Below are 18,453 nucleotides of genomic sequence, written 5' to 3' on the forward strand. Positions count from 1 at the left end.
TACCACAAATATCAACCTATAATATAATACCATAAATATCAAAATCTTCTACAATCACATCACGCACTTTTTGTAAGTATCAAATCTCTGGACAAACACGTTGAGCACATTGCAACTATCAACGTAATGTGAAGACAAGACTGTCTGCGCTGTAGCTATCAAACCTGATTGATGAAACTTTGGTGAAGTTTTTCCCACTTTTGTTCAATCACATGTTGACGAATTCCTCGGAACCCAGACGAATTCCTCGGAATGCGCTCCCAATAACCTGCGTCTAAAATATTCGGCTTAAGTTTCATTGATCGCTCGACGTTTGAGTTGGCGTATCATCTTATCGAATTCCTCCAAAAGCCGGTCCAAATAACTTTTGATGAGCCTGGGTGTGTGATTAAATATTCGTCCTACGTTTCATTGGGTGTTAATTCTGCACAGATAAACGTAGATCCTACTATCTGTTGCCGGTTGGGTTCGTCGGGTACACATAGAATTAGTCGGGGGGCAAAGAGAATATCTTAGGGTCGGTTGGGTTCAGAGGAACAAAGAGAAATGGTCGATGCGCAAAAGGTATATCAACCCAGAGTAAAGAGGAGGAAGAAGAAGAGAGCAGAGCCCTGGGTTTATGTACCAGAGGTTCTTATAAACGTAAGAGATTTGAATTCGTTTTCAACTGCAAGGTTTCATAGACAGTTGAAGAGTTGATATCACCAGTGGGGAGAGGATTATTGTTACTCCCTTTGGCCATGGGAACGCTTGCATTACCTCCAGGTTTCAGGTTCCATCCCACGGACGATGAACTTATTTCCCACTACCTCAAGGGCAAACTCAATAATGGCCTCAAAGAGGCAGAGCTCGAGGTTATTCCCGAGGTCGATCTTTACAAATGCGAGCCGTGGGATTTGCCTGGTAACTTCAATTTCCTTTTTCTGACTGACAAATTCATGTGATCTCGATAAATAATAGTAATTCGATAATGTTTTTGAAGTAATTTATTTTAGGAACTAGTTATCATGGTTGCTTTAACCAAATTTTAGACTTAATTACCCTTTAAGTGGGATTTAACATATGGTAGCCTGGTAAGTGGAATGGCAAGCTGACCTGATACCAGTAACTGTTTTAAAAGTAGTTTTTGTAAAGTCATGGTCCATTGATAGACTTTCTGATCCCCGTGTTCACAGATCATGCTAAAGTAGATTTCAGTAGTAGCCTACCTGTTAATGGATTTTACTCTCTAACTTAAAACCTTTAGTAACTGTAGGTTATAGGGACAGAATACATAATTGTAGGTTATAGGAACAGAGGATATAACAGTAGGTTATAAGAACAGAGGCGATGCTGTTAAAGTACCATATTGAATTGTGGCAGTCATGCGATTTACAAGTTTTCAGCACCCTCAAAATTACTTTGTGGGAGGTTGAGAATCCCTAAGGGAACAGGTCCGCATGACGGTGATTTGTGACAGATCTCACCAAATACCCCAATCTGTTACAAAGCTCCAGCATTCCATTATACAGGTATTTCTCATTGACAGATACCTTACAAGAACGGTCTCAACTAGCAGTACACCATCATAATTGATACATTGACACTTGGACCATTGGAAATTGAACATGCCACTTCAATTTCCAATGGCAGCCACAAGAGGTATTGGACAGTTGTAGCCCTCAAACATTCCATTATTCTCAGTGTTGGTATCATTTATGGTGGTGTACTGCTACTTTTTTCATGTTCTTGTAACACAACTGTAAACGAGGCATACATGTATAAAAGGAATGTAGAGGCTTTGTGACAGATCTCACCCATTCCCCCTATTTGCAATGTTCCGGGACAGGGAAACGCGAGAGTGGGGATAGCACAAGGGGGCGTATATAGGCAACCCCAAAATATAGGGAATTTTTGGGGAAACAGGGAGTCATAGTCATAAAAATTATAAAATTATAAATTATTATAAAAAAAATCTCAAAAATATGTCAATAACTAAATAGAAAATCTTAATAATTATGAAATGTACATCTAAAGACTAAATATGACCATCATTACTTATTAGACTATTATCATTTGACATTTAAAATTTAAAAGTAAATTACTAAATTGAATCCATCATTTGACATTATGCAACGTCCCTTTTAAATTCATCATTTGGCATGATGCAAGGTACATCTAAATTAAATTAATAAATTCATCATTTGACAATTGAAATTATGCAAAGCGCATCAAATTTCAAAAACGATAAAAAGTAAATTCATCATATGACAATGACATTGACATTATGTTGAAGTCTAAAATAGCCATAGAATACTCAACTAAAAGTAAACATAGAAAGCACTGAGTAGTGAAATACTAGTAACTTTCTCAAAAAGTACTAAATAATATTAATAAATACTAAGTCTTAAGTTTTAATATACTTTAAGTTTTTTATTTTTGTTATTGTTTTTATTTTATTTTTTAAGTTCTAAATTTGATTGTAATATAATTTATTTATTGAAAAAAATAAGTTTTAACAAGTTTAAAGTTTTAATATAGTGTCAATTTTTTTTTTTTTTTTATTAAATTTTTTTTTTTTTTATTTTTAAATTTGTATTTTAAATTTTTTTAATTTTTAATGTTTTATAAAATTTATTAGGCAAAAAAATGGGGGGATGCATATGCGTCCCTTGTGCCCCCCTTGTGTCCCCTCGACGTCCCTCGTGCGTCCCCCCTGTTCTCCCGGCGTCCCCCTGTCCCCCCTGCAAAGGACTCGCGTTTCGTTGCCAGAAAAATGCCGCCTCGGAGTTTCCCTGAGTTTCACCAAAAAGGGGATGTGGGGGAAACATTTCCCTAGCAGTTTCCCCGTCCCCAGAGCGTGGGGGAGCGCCGGGGTGCATCCCCCAGCCTAGTGGACATGTCCCCATCCTATTTGTTACTGTCAGGCCAAGGAAAATAATTCCCGAATTGATAATCTGCATTAATGTGAACAGAATTATATAACATGGAGGTGTGACCATTGGGTTTCATCTTCCAAGGTCGCTTCCTATTCTAACTGTTGTCTTTGGTACACTCCATTCACATATTTGATGGCAAGGTTGAGGTTAGAAAAACATCGGACAACTCACATGTTATGACTGGGATAGAAGAAGAAAGACTTCTAAAGCTGCAAGGAACCTCTACTCGTGCACAAAACTTTTCATACAATTCTCATTATGATGAAGGTACACTTCCATCAAGTCTTTTATGGCATGCTAGATTTGGACATTTGAACTATGACAACCTTTGTTTGTTGAAGAAGAGTTGTGTTATTAGTTTTCCTATAATTCCTAGGAAACTTAAGCAATGTGATGCTTGTATCTTAGGAAAGCACAACAAACAATCATTTTATAATTCTCATTCCAGAGCACATAGAAAACTTGAACTTATTCTTTCTGATTTGTGTGGCCCAATGCTTATTCTTTCTGCAAATGGTAATAAATACATGATGACATTTATTGATGACTACACTAGAATGTGTTGGGTATATTTATTGAAGAACAAATCTGAAACTTTTGAAACATTCAAGAATTTTCATGCATGGAAAGAAAATGATGCACAATCTCATATTGGCTCTATTCATACTGATAATGGAAAATAATATACCTCAAATGAATTTGAAAACTATCTTCGCCAGCATGGGATCAAACATCAAACAATTGTACCTTATAATCCCTACCAAAACAGAGTAGCTGAAAGAATGAACAGGACAATCTTAAATATAGTATGTTCAATGATGTTTTTCAAAAATGTTAAGTTGATGTTTTCAGTTGATGCAGTTCTATGTGTTGTGTATATAAAGAATAGGTGTTCATCTCATGCTCTGAAAAATAAGACTCCTTATGAAATGTGGTATGGCCACATTTCTTCGGTGAGGTATCTCAGGGTTTTTAGTTCCACTTGTTATGCCTTGATACCTAAGGAACAAAGAAACAAACTCGGTGTAATGAGTCACAAATGTATCTTCTTGGGGTACTCAGATACCTCCAAAGCATACCGTCTCTATGATGAAGTAAATAAGAAGTTTATAATATCTAGAGATGCGATCTTTCTTTAATCTTCCAAGGCTGAAAATGTTGTTGAGCAATAGCTTGATTGCTTGGACAAATTCAGGCATGCAAAGTATTTTCAAGAGTTTGAAAACGAGATTCCACATCTTGAAGAGGGGATCCCTATACTGGATCAATTTGTGGAATCTCCTTTGGAAGCACTTTCTCCCTTGCATGAAGCTCCAATCACTGATCAAGAAGACACTTTGAGTGATGTGATTGAGAGAATTGGGAAGCTGAATCTTGATTCAGCCCCATCTCAGTGATATGAGCAGCCTGGGCCATCTAAGAAAGGTCCTCTAAAATGGCTCACAAAGACACTTGAAAGTGTTCATCCTGATGAGGTTGGAAAGACAAGAACAAGAAGCTCAACTAGAGAAAATGGAGGTGATGTAGACGATCCCAATTCACCTGTTGATATGGATGTTTCTTATGATTGCGAACGAAATTTGTTTACAAATTTTGAACCAACTTCCTTCAAAGACGCTGCTTCTCATGATGAATGGAAAGAAGCGATGCATAAAGAATCTGATGCCTTGATAAAGAATGACACCTGGAAGTTGGTTGATCCTCCATTGGGAACCTAACCAATTGGTTGCAAGTGGGTCTTCAAGAACAAGTATAAAGCAGATGGCTCACTTGACAAGCATAAAGCCAGCCTTGTGGCAAAAGGTTTTGCATAGAAGGAAGGGGTTGATTATGAGGAGACTTTTGCTCCCACAACAAAATGGGCTACCTTTCGGACACTCTTTGCCTTAGCAGCCCATAATGGTTGGAAAATCCATCAAATGGATGTAAAAATTGCTTTCTTGAATGGAGATTTGAAAGAGAATGTTTTTATGTCCCAACCAGAAGGATTTGTTGTGAAGGGTCAGGAACATAAAGTATGTAAGCTTGTCAAATCCTTGTATGGCCTCAAGCAAGCACCACGAGCCTGGTACAAGAAATTGACTGAGCATCTTCTGAAACTTAATTTCAAACATTATGATCTTGATGATGCAAATTTGTTTTTCAAGAAAGTTGGAAAAATAGTTGTATATATTGTGGTGTATGTAGATGATCTTTTGATGACAGGGAACAATGAGAACTACATTGCATCCATAAAGAAAGAACCGAGGAAAGGTTTTGAAATGATAGATTTGGGCTATGTTCACTACTATCTTGGTATTGAAGTAACCCAACATCCAAAGTTTATATTCCTCTCTCAGAAGAAGTACATTGGAGATTTGTTGAACATGTTTGGCATGGCTGAGTGCAATCCTTTGACTACTCCAATGGAACAAAATTTAAAGCTCACATCCACTGAAGGAAAAGAATTTGAGGATGCAACAAAGTACAAACAACTCGTAGGAAGTCTCAACTACCTGACTACTACTAGATTGGACATTTCATTTGTTGTTGGAATCCTCTCCAGGTTTATGCAAAAGCCTTGTGAGGGTCATTGGTTTGTTGCAAAAAGAGTTCTAAAGTACTTGAAGGGAACTCAAGACTTTGGACTCAAGTATACACAGGTGGATGACTTCAACTTGATTAGATACTCTGATTCAGATTTTGATGGAGATAAAGAAACCAAAGTATCTACTTCAGGTTATGTTATGAGTCTTGGATCAGGAGCTGTCTCCTGGAGGTCATGCAAACAATCAGTTCCAGCAGATTCCACAACTGAGGCAGAATATGTGGCAGCAGCTGAAGCAATGAAGGAAATTGTGTGGCTTAGGAAAATTCTGGAAGATTTGCAGGAGAAACAAGTGCATTCAACTCCTCTTTTGATTGATAACACTTCTGCAATAAAGTTGGCCAAGAACCCAAATTTCCATGATTGAACCAAGCACATCAATACAAAGTATCATCTGATTCGACATCATGTTGAGGCCAAGACAATCCACCTACGACATTGTTCCACAAATGAGTAGATTGCAAACATCTTCACCAAAACACTTGGAAGAGAAAAGTTTGAAAGATTCAGAATGATGCTTGGACTCACCAACATCCCTTCAGATTAAGGGAGGGAATGTTGACACCTAATCTTTGGGATTAGGAAAAATCATGTAAATATTGTAAATAGAAAATAAAGGACATTGGAAGATGAAGAGACATTGGGAGATGAATCCCAATAGTCTCCCTCTCCTTGTATATATCCATGTTTTCTCTTAATTCAAAAACACACAATTCATTTGTGGAGTTACTCACCTAGCCTGACAATTTTTCATACAAGGTTTGTAGTGCCCATTTTAGGCTAGATAAGGATCTGATGAGTTTGAATACTTTTTTTTCTTGTCCCTTCACAATAATGCTTTCTAGTTGAGACATGAAGAAATTTTCTTTCAATTCTCCATTCAAGAAAGCAATATTTACATCCATCTGATGGACTTTCCATCCAGTTTGAGCTACCAAGGCCAAGAGAGTTCGGATGGTGGCCCATTTTGCTATGGGGGCAAACATCTCTTCATAATTGACACCTTTTTGTGCAAATCCTTTTGCCACGAGCCTTGCTTTGTGCTTGTCAAGTGAGCCTTATGATTTATACTTGTTCTTGTAGACCCACTTGCAACCAATTGGTTTGGTTCAAAATGGAGGGTCCATTATTTTACATGTTCCATTCTTTATGATAGCATCACACTCCTTCTACATTGCTTCTTTCCATTCATAATGAGAAGCAACTTCTTTAAAAGAAGTTGGTTCAAAATTAGTAGACAAATTCAATTCATAATCATATGAAACATCCATATCATCAACTGAATTAAAATCATCTACATCACCTCCATTTTGTTTGGTGGAACTTCTAGTCCCTAGCTTTTCGACCTCATCAGGATGTGTTGAAATTATGATGTTCTATGTTGTAGCCTGTAACAATTACTTATTCCAAAAACTTCTTTCTGCAACAATATTAGTTAAGCAATTGTAGATAGGACATAAACCAAATGCACAATTGAAGACAACCAAGAAAAAAATGAGACACAGAGAATTCAGGTCCAATGACCAGGGTAAAACCCAAGGGGAAAACCCAACCAGATTCTTCGTCTATTAGATATCAATTGTTCAACAGAGATACAAAATACAATGAGATATCAATAGAATGGGTAAGTTCACCCAAATCTGAATAAGCTGTAGCATAAAGATCACTGATAGCAACAACAGATGCAAACACTAAATCAACCTTAACCTTGGCCCACCAAATTCTGCTCTTGCTCTTCAAGTCTCTCTATCTCACAAGCTTCTTAAGTCTCTCCAACTCTCTCTCTCTCAAGATCGAATTCTTCTTTCACAATGCACAAGTAATAAGAAGATGAGATGATATGAGATACATATATAGGAGGAGCAACGAAATCTTGTCATAAAGGAGGAGCAATATGGATGCCTTGAGGAAGATTAACATGTGCCATTTAGGGGAGAGTAAAACATGCCATTAAGGAGAGAAACACATGCCTTAGTAAAATATGCCATTAAGGAGAGGTGTGCATGCCTTAGTTAAGGAGAGTGTAACATATGCATTAAAGAGAGCGTAAGAGGAATCTTTTATGACTTTCCTTTAATGAGTGTGAGAGGAATATGCCATGTCTTTAATGAGTGCGTAAGAGAGAGTGTAACGTATCATTAAGAGAGAGATAGAGAGTTACGTAGTGCTACGTGAGACATCAAGAGAGAGGTGCAAAGTGATTGAGGTGATGAAGGTAAGGTGACTTGTAATTCTTTTAATAATAATATCATAATATCATAAAGGATAATAATAATAATATTGATGATTAAGTTGAGATTGAAATTTTAAGATTGACTAATGATAAGTTAAGTGATTTTCCATCAACTATACTTGATTACCAATTGATGCAAGGTGATTTACTATTTTTGGAAAGTCATATTTGAGATGATAGACATTAATTTATATTTTTAGAAAGTCACTCCAAAATTGTCAGAAATGAGATTTTATTTAAGGAAATTGATCCCTGAGCTGCCAATTTTTAGCACTCCCTCTCAGCTAGGGAGGAATTTATTTCCGCAACAAAGATCTCTGCATTCTCTGCTCTTTTCTGTTCACCTCTGCTTTGGAACAATGATGTCTTAATCTAATGAAGAAAAATCATCATATGGGAGATTCATCTATCACCCTATATCCATTGATCTTCTCACCTTGACATAGACTTGGAGGGATTACCACTTATCAAAACATGACAAGGATCGCACACAACCAAGTCTCACCTTAAGAGTCAAGTGATAAAACACCTGCATCCACAGACTTTGGGGGGATACCACTTGTCAACACATGACAAGGATCGCGCACAACCAAGCTTCACCACACCCATTGGCTAGATGGGTGACAATCCCAACAAACCTAGCTTGTGGGTAGGATGCATACTGGGTTATACTCTTGGTAAGTCCTAGATTTGATGGTAAGGGGGATTACCACTTGTCAACACATGACAAGGATCACACACAACCTACAGTCAAGAGTTCCCTTAATCCTAAGAGCTCTCTTGGCTCCATTCCCAACTTGTGAGCTCAAACAAGAGGGAAGAGCATAACTTAGTGTTCTCAATCATCCATGATTGCACCCACTAGGAAGGGTCACATCCGTCAGTCCAAGCTTCTCTCTAAATACCAAGAACTTCCCTTTTGGCAAAGGCTTGGTAAGTATGTCAACTATCTGATCATCAGTTGCAATATGATGGAGTCTCACTACCCTCTGCACCATCCTAGATATAGTGATTTTTAATCTCAATGTGCTTGGACTTGTCATGGAACACGAGATTTTCTACAAGTTGAATCCCACTTTTATTGTCACAGTATATTATTGTCATATCTATTACATGTTCAGACAACTCGCCAAAGAGCTTCCTCAGCCATACTGCCTCACAACTAGCCATGCAAGCAACAACGTACTTGGCTTTAGCCGTGCTAAGGTCTACAAACTTCTGTTTTCTGCTCATCCAAGATATCATGGCAAATCCCAAGCTAAAGCAACATCCGGATGTGCTCTTTCTATCAAATAGAGTTACTAGCCCAATCAACATCAGTGTACCCATGTAGTCTCACATCTCTGATAGTATATCTCAATCCAAGATTGTTGGTCCCATGCAGGTATCTCAGCACATGCTTTGCAACAATTCTGTGTGCATGTGATGGCTTTATCAATTATTGGTTCAGAGTATTGATTGAAAAACATATGTCCGTCTAGTGTTCACTAAGAACATCAGTGCCCCAATCAATTGTCGATACTCAAAAGGATTTGTCAAATCAGGACCTGCAGCTTCACCATATAACTTCTTGAAATTCATTTCCATTGGTGTGTTCATGGATTTAAATTTTGTCATACCAAATCTTTTTAGTAGCTTGACAACATATTTTCCTTGAGAAACGAAAATCTCACCAAGTCTTTTCCATACCTCTAGGCCCAGAAAGTAGTGTGTCAAGTGAAGATATTTCATTTCAAACTCAGAAGCTAACTCCCTCTTACACTAGAGGATAAGAGGTTCTCCACCTATCAAGAATAAGTCATCAACATATAATACCAAAATCAAAGGCATGCCTTGAACCGTTTTGAAGTGGAGCATTGCTTCTAGTAAAACCAAACTTCATCAAGAAGCTATCAATGTGGGCATACCAAGCTCCTGGGGCTTGCTTCAATCCATAGAGAGCTTTCTTCAATCTATACACATGAGTTTTCTGGCCATGTACTTCAAAGCCTTGTGGTTGCTCCACGAATACTTCCTCCTTGAGGAAGCCATGCAAAAACGCAGTTTTCAAATCCATTTGGTGAAGAGTCTGTTGCTGCACAAACTAGCAGGCCTTGTAACAAGGCAAAAGCTAGAGGGCATTGTTACCCACCACCTGTGGGTGACCCTTATAGGAGAAAATTTCTCCTAGATTTGTCTTCAACTGATAACTAGCGACCCCTTGCAACCACCTGATAGCTCGATGTGCTACTATTCTTCGCCACCTGAGCCAGCCATTGTGCGCCCTCACTCATTTGTCATGATTGTATGTTTGAAGGCGGGCCCTCCAACACCGAAAGTATGGTTTTTCATTATGTAATTGGGTGTTTATGCTTGCTTTTCTTGGGCACACTTGGACATGGATTAGTGGGGGGACTCGACAAAAAGAAAGGTTTTGACTATACTCTTGTTCCCTTACCTCAACTTGGGGGTTAATCTTGTATCCTAGTCCCATGGGATCTCCTTTATTGGCTACTAGCTTTAGGAGTGGCACTACATGGGAACCCTGATTTTGGTTGCGTGGTCTCGCTTCCCGATACCATATATCTCACTCCCCTCCACTCATTACAAGCCCTTTTCACATTTTCCCCATTTGGGTCCACATTTGTCTATTGGGTCCACAAGATGTTAGCCTCCCCTCCCCTTGCCCACACCTTGGGTTGGGCCTGGAACGATGCCCCAGAGGTTGATGCAACTAAAAAGAAAGATAAAAGCATAATTTGGCCACATACAACAGGAAATGTATCACAAAATGTAAAATATGGTCGGGATAATAAAATTTAGCACGTGGGCAAAAGCCAAACATGAGCTCCACCCCTTATCATTATGGGCATCACCTTGGTTCCTAGGACCCTTATGAATGCCCTTCTCATAATTAAGGAACCCATGAATGTCCCAACCCCCGGTGGGAGATGAACTGCCGCACCTTAAGGGGGCAATCACTGCTACATCTTACACATTATGCTTTTATCCCTTTGAGCATGGAGCAGTAAAAATGAAGAAAATCAATAAAAGGAAAAAGGCATATAAAGAAGAGTGGAAAAACGAAGGTCGAGGTAACTCATGTACCACGATTGCTCCCTCCTAGATTCATATACCCAAGGTATGGGTTTCCCTCATCATAGTTGCCCTTGTACCATGGCATGTGGCTTGGAGCTTCCCCTATTGCCCCCACCCCGTTCCATCACTATTTCACATGACCCCTGCCATTTGATAGATGTACCATGGACCTGTCACTCCCTGAGAGGTTGAAACCACCTAATAGGGTCTTCCATTAACCTCTCTTGTCAAGGAAGGTAACACCAATATATGTTCAAAGGCCATTTTGAAGGGCATGCCACTATGAAATGCCTAAATTTTCCTTTGATTAGCAAGCTTATTTACTCAATTGCACTATGGTATTAGCGTATTTGAAGGTGAGGAGACGAATTGGATTTTCTACAGGATTGTAGGTGGATTTTCATCTTGGACTTGGCCTCCCTATACGAGATCCAATCCCTCCAGAGGTTCATAATGGTACTTGTAGGGTGAGCGTTGAGAGCTATGGGCCTCCAGCCACGCAGAGCATTGATTGCCACACCATGGGCTTCTTCAGCACCACCACATTGCTTGTTCGTGCCCCAATTATATAGAGATGACGATGCACTTGGACCACGTTGCCTAGTCGGCTACACATTGCACCCGATACTTGGCAACTTATCCAAGGCCCAGAGGAGGTTTTGTCTTTCCTAGGGAGACATGGGAGGGAATGTGTCATTTTCTAGCCCTCATTGGTGGAGCATCGACTTGATCTTGAGCCACCTAGAGACCCATGAGACCATTGCTTGTGCCTCAAAGCCACTTGGGTGCACCACATGATGTTTTGCTTGGAAATCAAGGGGCCACCTCCTTGATCATCATTCATGGATCCCTCTTCCTCATCATAGCACTTTGAGGACTCATTTAGGCTTTCCAATGACCCTCCTACACCATTGTTTCATCATTTCAGCTAGCTTTGGATGGCTTATCATTCACTTTATGAGCTATTTGGTGGGCTTGTCACCAAAGACATGTTATTTTGCACATTAAAATAATATTAGGGGCATTTTTAGGCTAATTCGAATTAGAGGAGGCTCATATAAATAGAGCTAATCCTCATTCATTTGGATCATCATCACTTGAACTTGGATATCTCTTCTTGAGAATTTCACACTTTTCTCTTGGTTGTCTATTGGAGATCTCTTGATGCATTTCAATATTTTTGGAGCTGAAATTTCGTTCTCTCTTGGAGCCATCTTCTTGATCTTGGATTTGGATATATCTCTTGTTGTCTTGTAAGTAATCTTGTGGAATATTTTTGCATGAAAAATGTCTAATGTGTGGAAATTTTGTAACTAGCTTTTTCTTTTGTGCCCTAATTATTGAATATCATTGTAAAGGATTGTTAGATTGCAAATTTGTGCATGTTACTCATTGATAACAAGTGGATGAATGTTCCTAGTGGAGTAAAACTTGTTTTTCTTCCATGAAAGTCCATAAATCTTGGGTGGGTAAATGCTAGAGAGTGCTTGCTAGGGCATCATTTTCTAGCCTCCTTGAAGACAATTTCGGCCAAATTTCGAATTGCGTAGACTCCATAGCCCAAGGACAAGGCATTGATCCGAGTGAATTTGGTGATCACCCCTTCTTCCCTTCTCTTTTTCTCCACCAATTTTTTCGACTTCCAAACCTAGGCGACCTAGCTAGGGCTTCCTGCAAAATTCATTAGAGGGACTATTTTTCAAATCCACTTGGATAGGCTACTGTGTTGGTGTCTCCTCTAGTGATCCTCCAGGTTTCATGCAATTCCCATGGTTCATTCTGGAGAAATCTCAAGCCCTAGCTCCAACTTTGAAACTCATCTTGAACTTTTAGGTGTGTTGGCACATAGTATTTAGTGGAATAAATCATTTAAACCTTTCTCTCATCCTATCTTGGCCTAGAAAGCACTTTGAAGAGTCTTCTCCCATGATTACACATAAACCCTAGGTCTCATGTGGTCCCATCCTAGGTTTCTCGAGGATAGCTAGAGCTTATTTAGAAGCACATAAGCATCATACAAAGCTTCTTGAGAGGTCCTACTCATCTTTGGAGCCTTGACCTTAGGCCTTCCTTATTATCATTGAATATCATTAACCCTAGGTCTAGGTCTCCTCATAGGTCTTTCTTGGAGAGCCTTTTTTCTTCTCTTGAAGCATTGAGCCTTTATTTAAACCTCTCCTTTGAATGGGCCTTGGAAATCACATCATAACTTGTCATTGATCCTATCATTATTGGTGATTTCCTTCATACCGAGACTCCTCCCATCGGTGAAAGTCCATAAACAGCAGGGGACACTTATTGAGGTGACAGTGGGTCTTTGTCCCATTGTTGTCATTTGGTCTAGTAGTGGTCCTAGGACCTTTGCTTGATTGTGTGGCAAAAGGCACAACAACACCCTGGGACAAAGGCCCATTGTCACCACAACCTAAGTCCCCTTCTCTTCTCAGATTTTCATTGACGAGAGGAGTCCTAGTACTTCCTCACTTGTGATAGATATGTCTAGAATAGGCTTGAAGTGAGGCAAGGTGGCTCATTCAATGGAAAAGTTCAATAAATGTGCGAGCTTTGGGAGGAGCTAGGAAGACTTTCCAAGAAAAACACCTTGAAAAAAAGACTACACGAGACCTAGGGTTGAGATATTTGATGATATATGAGTTCATCCAAGGTCATGGTAGATAAGAGAAAAGGTTGTGAATGATGTACTTCAACAAGTACTAAAACACAAGTCTTAATGAAATCCCCAAGTTGAAGGATTAGCTTCTAGGGTTCCCACTTGGTATGATGGCTAGGGCATCGAATTTTATGAAGAATTCACCGCGAGAATTGCCTCAAAACTGGAGGAGAGCTAGAGGAAACACCAGTGCAGAGGACTGTCCAAATGGTTTTGCAAACACTCTTCTCTAATGCAATTCACATCAAGCCCTAGGGAGGCCTCCTTGTCCTTAAAGGGATGAGGGAAAGAAGCGAGGAAGAGGTTAAAATAAAGATGATTCGTTGAGTTAGGGGTGATCACCAAGGATTTAGAATTAGGACCAATGCCTAGCTATTGGGAGAACTGGAGTCAAAATGATCTTGATTTGATAACTTCGCTCTTCAAGGAGTCCTAGGGGCAGCTTCGCTAGCCCTAATGGAGGTAGCTACACAGCTACTCTAGAAGTTTATACTTCGTTGGAAATTATTAATGGAGTTTCAAGGATGCAATATGCAAAATAACCTCTAGGAACATTCATTCATTCATTATCCATGAATAACACATGCAAAATTTCAATTAGCTTCAATGTTATACCAAAATTTCATTAATTAAGGCACATTAAAGACCATAAGACAAGATTCCATTTTTTAGACATTCATTAGATTAGAAATATAACATTAAAAAGACGCAAGACAATGAAGAATATATCCATCCACCAAAATGCCAACAAGAAGCTCCAAAAGAGATAGCAAAATTTTCCAGATGTCAAAATGCATTTAATCCATCCAAATCACTCCACAAATTGCGTGACGAAAATATCTAATTCAGCTAGCCGAAATCCAAGTGATGATGATTTTCAAATGAAAGAGACGCTCTTATTTATACAAGACTAATGAGTTCAAATTCCTAAAGATTGAGCCCTTAAAGTGTCAAATGAGGTAACAAAACCCTTGGTTACAAGCCAACCGAGATAGCTTTAACATTAATTATTATTTAATTTCTCCTTTAGCCCATGTCATTAATGCAAAGTGCTCTCCAATGCTAGCGTTAAGGCCTCATGTGCCGAGGATGAGGGTGAGGGCCTAAGAAAGAATGAATAAGAGGGGGATGCCCTCCAAATGCTGCAAAACATCTCCAAACCCTTGTTTGGGCTATGTGGGATCCAAATGGGTGTCATGGATCTCCAAGCGGTTCAAGATCAAGTTGATGCTCCATCAACGAGGGCTAGAAGATGACACATGCCCTCCCATGTCTCCCCGGGAAAGACAAAACCTCCTCTGGGCCCTAGATCAACTGCCAAGTGTTGGGTGCAATGTGTAGCCGACGAGGCAACATGGTCCAAGTGCATCATCATATCTGTATAACTGGGGCACGGACAAGTAATGTGGTGGTGCTGAAGAAGCCCATGGTGTGGCAATCAATGCTCTACATGGTTGGAGGCCCATGGCTCTCAACGCTCACCCTACAGGTGCCATTATGACCTTCTGGAGGGCTTGGATCCCATATAGGGAGGCCAAGTCCAAGATGAAAACCCACCAACAATCCTATATAAGGTCCAATGCATCTCATGACCTTGCAATACAATAAATTATTAATGCAATTAACAAATAAGCTTGCTAATCAGGGGCACAAGTGGACACTTCATAGTGGCATGCCCTTCCAAATTTGCTTTGAACATGTATCGGTGTTACCTTCCCTGACATGAGAGGTTAATGGAGGACTCTATTAGGTGGTTTCAACCTCTGAGGGAGTGATAGGTCCATGGTACATCCATCAAATGGCAGGGATCATGTGAAATAGTGATGGAACAGAGTGGGGGCAATAGGGGAGGCCCTAAGCCTCATGCCATGGTGATCCTCCCAGGGCCTCCCCTAACCAAACTCCTCCTAAGGAACCCCCAAAGAAAGATCTTCCCAAGAAAGATAACACCAAAAAGGATCCTCCCAAAGGGGAACTCAAGCACAAAACTAAAGACAAGGAAGTTGAACTTGATATTGATGTGGGTGCTGCTATAGGAAAAATGACAATGCAGGTTCCTATAAAGGAGATAGCTAAGCTTCCATCCCAAAGATGGTGAGTAAAGAAAGATTTTGGGTATGACGAAGAGGACCCACCTATCACATTGCAAAATATAGACCTCTCTAACACCAACCCTTGTCATGAGAAATTTTTTGCTTACCTTAGTCATTAATGACTTCCTGTTGCATAATTGCATGTTAGATTTCGGGGCTTCCGCAAATATCATGCCATTAAAAGTCATGAAGCAACTCAATCTAAACATTACTCGTAAATACAAAAAATGTGTGTGGCTTTGATTCTAAATCTGTTGAGGTTGAAGGCCTTATCAAAGATCTAAAGGTGTCATTAGCCATGAATAAGGACATATCATTACTCATGGATGTTGTGGTTATTGATATACCTGATGTGTGGGGAATGTTATTGTCTAGGAAATGGGGTGCTACTATGGGAGGTCAACTCCAAATGGATCTATATTATGCCACTATCTCGCAGCCTAATGGGACCCCATTCATTCTTTATAAGGAGCCTCTATATCCAAATCGTTTGGTGATGCATGGCCTCATTCCATATTATAAAGGGCTCGAGACTAAGGATCCTTCCCCCATTCTTCCCTCCCAGGAAGCTCACATCCTCAAAAGACCCGATCAAAAACAAAGCAAGAACTGGCTGCTGCTCTCGCTGCGTCCAATAGGTGAATATCGAGCAATCTCTGAACATCCTTGAGGATCCATGGAGTGTTGTCTACTGCTGTGGAGGCCCATGGCTCTCAACACACACCCTACATGTGCCAATGTAGCCCTCTGGAGGGTTAGGACCTCGTATAGGGAGACCAAACCCAAGATGGAGACCATCTGCAATCCTGCATAAGATCCAATGCGTCCCCTAGCCTTCCAGTACAACAAGTCATCAAAGAAATAGAGTAAAAGAGCTTACAAACCATGGACCACAGGTGGGGACTTCATAATGGCCTGCCCTTCCATAATGGGCTTTGGGATGTGCTAATGTCTCCAAACTCCAAATGGGGTTAACCAAGTATCCTATTAGGTGGTTTCTACTTCTAAAGGGGATAATGTGTCCAAGGTACATCCTTTAAAAGGTGGTGGTATGTGATAAAGAGGTGAATGGAGTAGGGGATGAGAAGGGGCAGCCCTGGGCCACATGTTGGGGTACAAGGGTAGCTAATAAAAGGGAAGCCCACACTTGGGTATATAATGTATAAGAGGGAGCAATCGTGGTACATGAGGTGCCTTGACCTTGATTTTTCCACCCTTCTTTATATGCCTTTTGCCTTTTATGATTTTTCTTTAGTTAACTGCTCGGGGCTCAAGGGGTAAGAGCATGATGTGTGAGATGTAGCAGTGGATACCCCCTTTTAAGGTAGGGCGGTTCATTGCCCACCAGGGGTTGGGAAAATTATGGGTTCCTATATGGTGGAGGCTCATAGAACCTATAGGAAAAGGGTGATCGCCATGATGATGGGGTAGAGCTCATGTATTAGCTTTTGCCCACGTGCTAAATGTGTTTGTCCCCGCCATCTTTTGCATTTTGTGGTACGTTTTCTTGTTGAATATGGCCAATTATGCTTTTACCTTTCTTTTTAGCTAAATCAACCTCTGGGAAAATTATGGGTTCCTATATAATGAAGGAGGCTCATAGAACCTATAGGAAAAGGGTGATCGCCATGATGATGGGGTAGAACTCATGTATTGGCTTTTGCCCACGTGCTAAATGTGTTTGTCCCAGCCATCTTTTGCATTTTGTGGAACATTTTCTTGTTGAATATGGCCAATTATGCTTTTACCTTTCTTTTTAGCTAAATCAACCTCTGGGCATCATTCCAGGCCTGACCCAGTGTGTGGGCAAGGGGAAGGGGTGAGCTAGCCCTATGTGGACCCAGTGGAGGAATATGGACCTAGATGGGATAAATGATGAATCGGGTAATAATGAGTGGAAAGGGGGGAATATATGTGGATGAGGGAGTGGGACCACGCAACAAAAGTCAGGGTTTCCCGTGAAATACCATCCCTAAAGCCAAATGGTCAGTAAAAGAGATCCCACAAGACTAGAATCCAAGGTTAATCATCCAAAGGAGACTAGGGGACAAGAGCACAAACCTAGCCCATTATTTCCTTCGAATTCCCCCATTAATCCATGCCCAAAAGTGTCCATGATAAGTAAACTACAATACTCAATTACCAAATGACAAGGCATACCTTTAGGTTCAGGAGGCCTACCTTCAAACATACGATCATGGCAGATGGGTGAGGAACCACATGGTTGGCTCAGGTGGCGGAGAAGTGGCACAATGAGCTAGTTGGTAGCTGCAAGGGGTTGCTAGATGCCGGGTGAGGACCATCTTGGAGAAAAAAATCTCCTAGGGATATCACCCACAAAATGGTGGGTAACAAGACTTATTGCAAACCTTCTTCCACGTGACCTTGGGTAGTTGAGTTTTAGAGAGAGATCCCTCTCTAGGTTGAAGGACCAGCGTTCGACCTCAAATAGGTTTGAGGTTACCTTAGAGTTTTTTCCGCAGCCAGGGTTTTCTCTAAGTGATAATATTTTGGCGCTGTTGTCGGGGAACGAAAGATATATTCTCCCCAAACGATTTTATTGTTTAGAACAGATCTCTGAGAGCAAACAAAGATTTGGACATCAATTTTTGGCTACAAGGTGTTTGCTTTGGCGACTCCACTCTGTAATTTTGAGGTGATCCTATTGACGAAGTTCTGGCTCATAGAGGGGTTCATACTCGGAGGAACCCTGATCCGAATCCACCACAAATTTTGTCAAGCCTGAAAAAATTGTTGAGAAGAAAAGCTCCAAAGAAATCAGGTACAATTCACTTAGAAAGGTCTCATTCATTACCTAAAAAGGTTGAAGTTGTTGAGGATTTACAGTTTGATATTAAATTTGAAAATACTTT

General features: G+C 40.2%; 1 protein-coding gene across 5 annotated transcripts in view; it reads left to right on the plus strand.

Annotated features, from left to right (window-relative positions):
- Nucleotides 1-204: 204 nt before the first annotated feature.
- The window catches only part of LOC149218463 (uncharacterized), a 277,028-nt gene continuing 258,779 nt past the window's right edge, over nucleotides 205-18,453 (plus strand). For 2 of the 5 annotated variants that reach the window (XM_089384066.1, XM_089384070.1), the window contains exon 1: nucleotides 209-903. In XM_089384066.1, the coding sequence (XP_089240192.1) occupies nucleotides 741-903 (163 nt within the window). In that variant the 5' untranslated portion in view covers nucleotides 209-740. Of the gene's footprint in view, nucleotides 904-18,453 lie in introns of all 5 variants that reach the window. The other 3 variants (XM_089384069.1, XM_089384067.1, XM_089384068.1) reach the window with 3 other exon arrangements.

The sequence above is a fragment of the Pinus tabuliformis genome, chromosome Q (genome assembly GCF_031772625.1).
Source record: "Pinus tabuliformis cultivar Carrire ecotype Pingquan chromosome Q, CPIR1, whole genome shotgun sequence".
Classification (NCBI taxonomy): Eukaryota; Viridiplantae; Streptophyta; class Pinopsida; order Pinales; family Pinaceae; genus Pinus; species Pinus tabuliformis.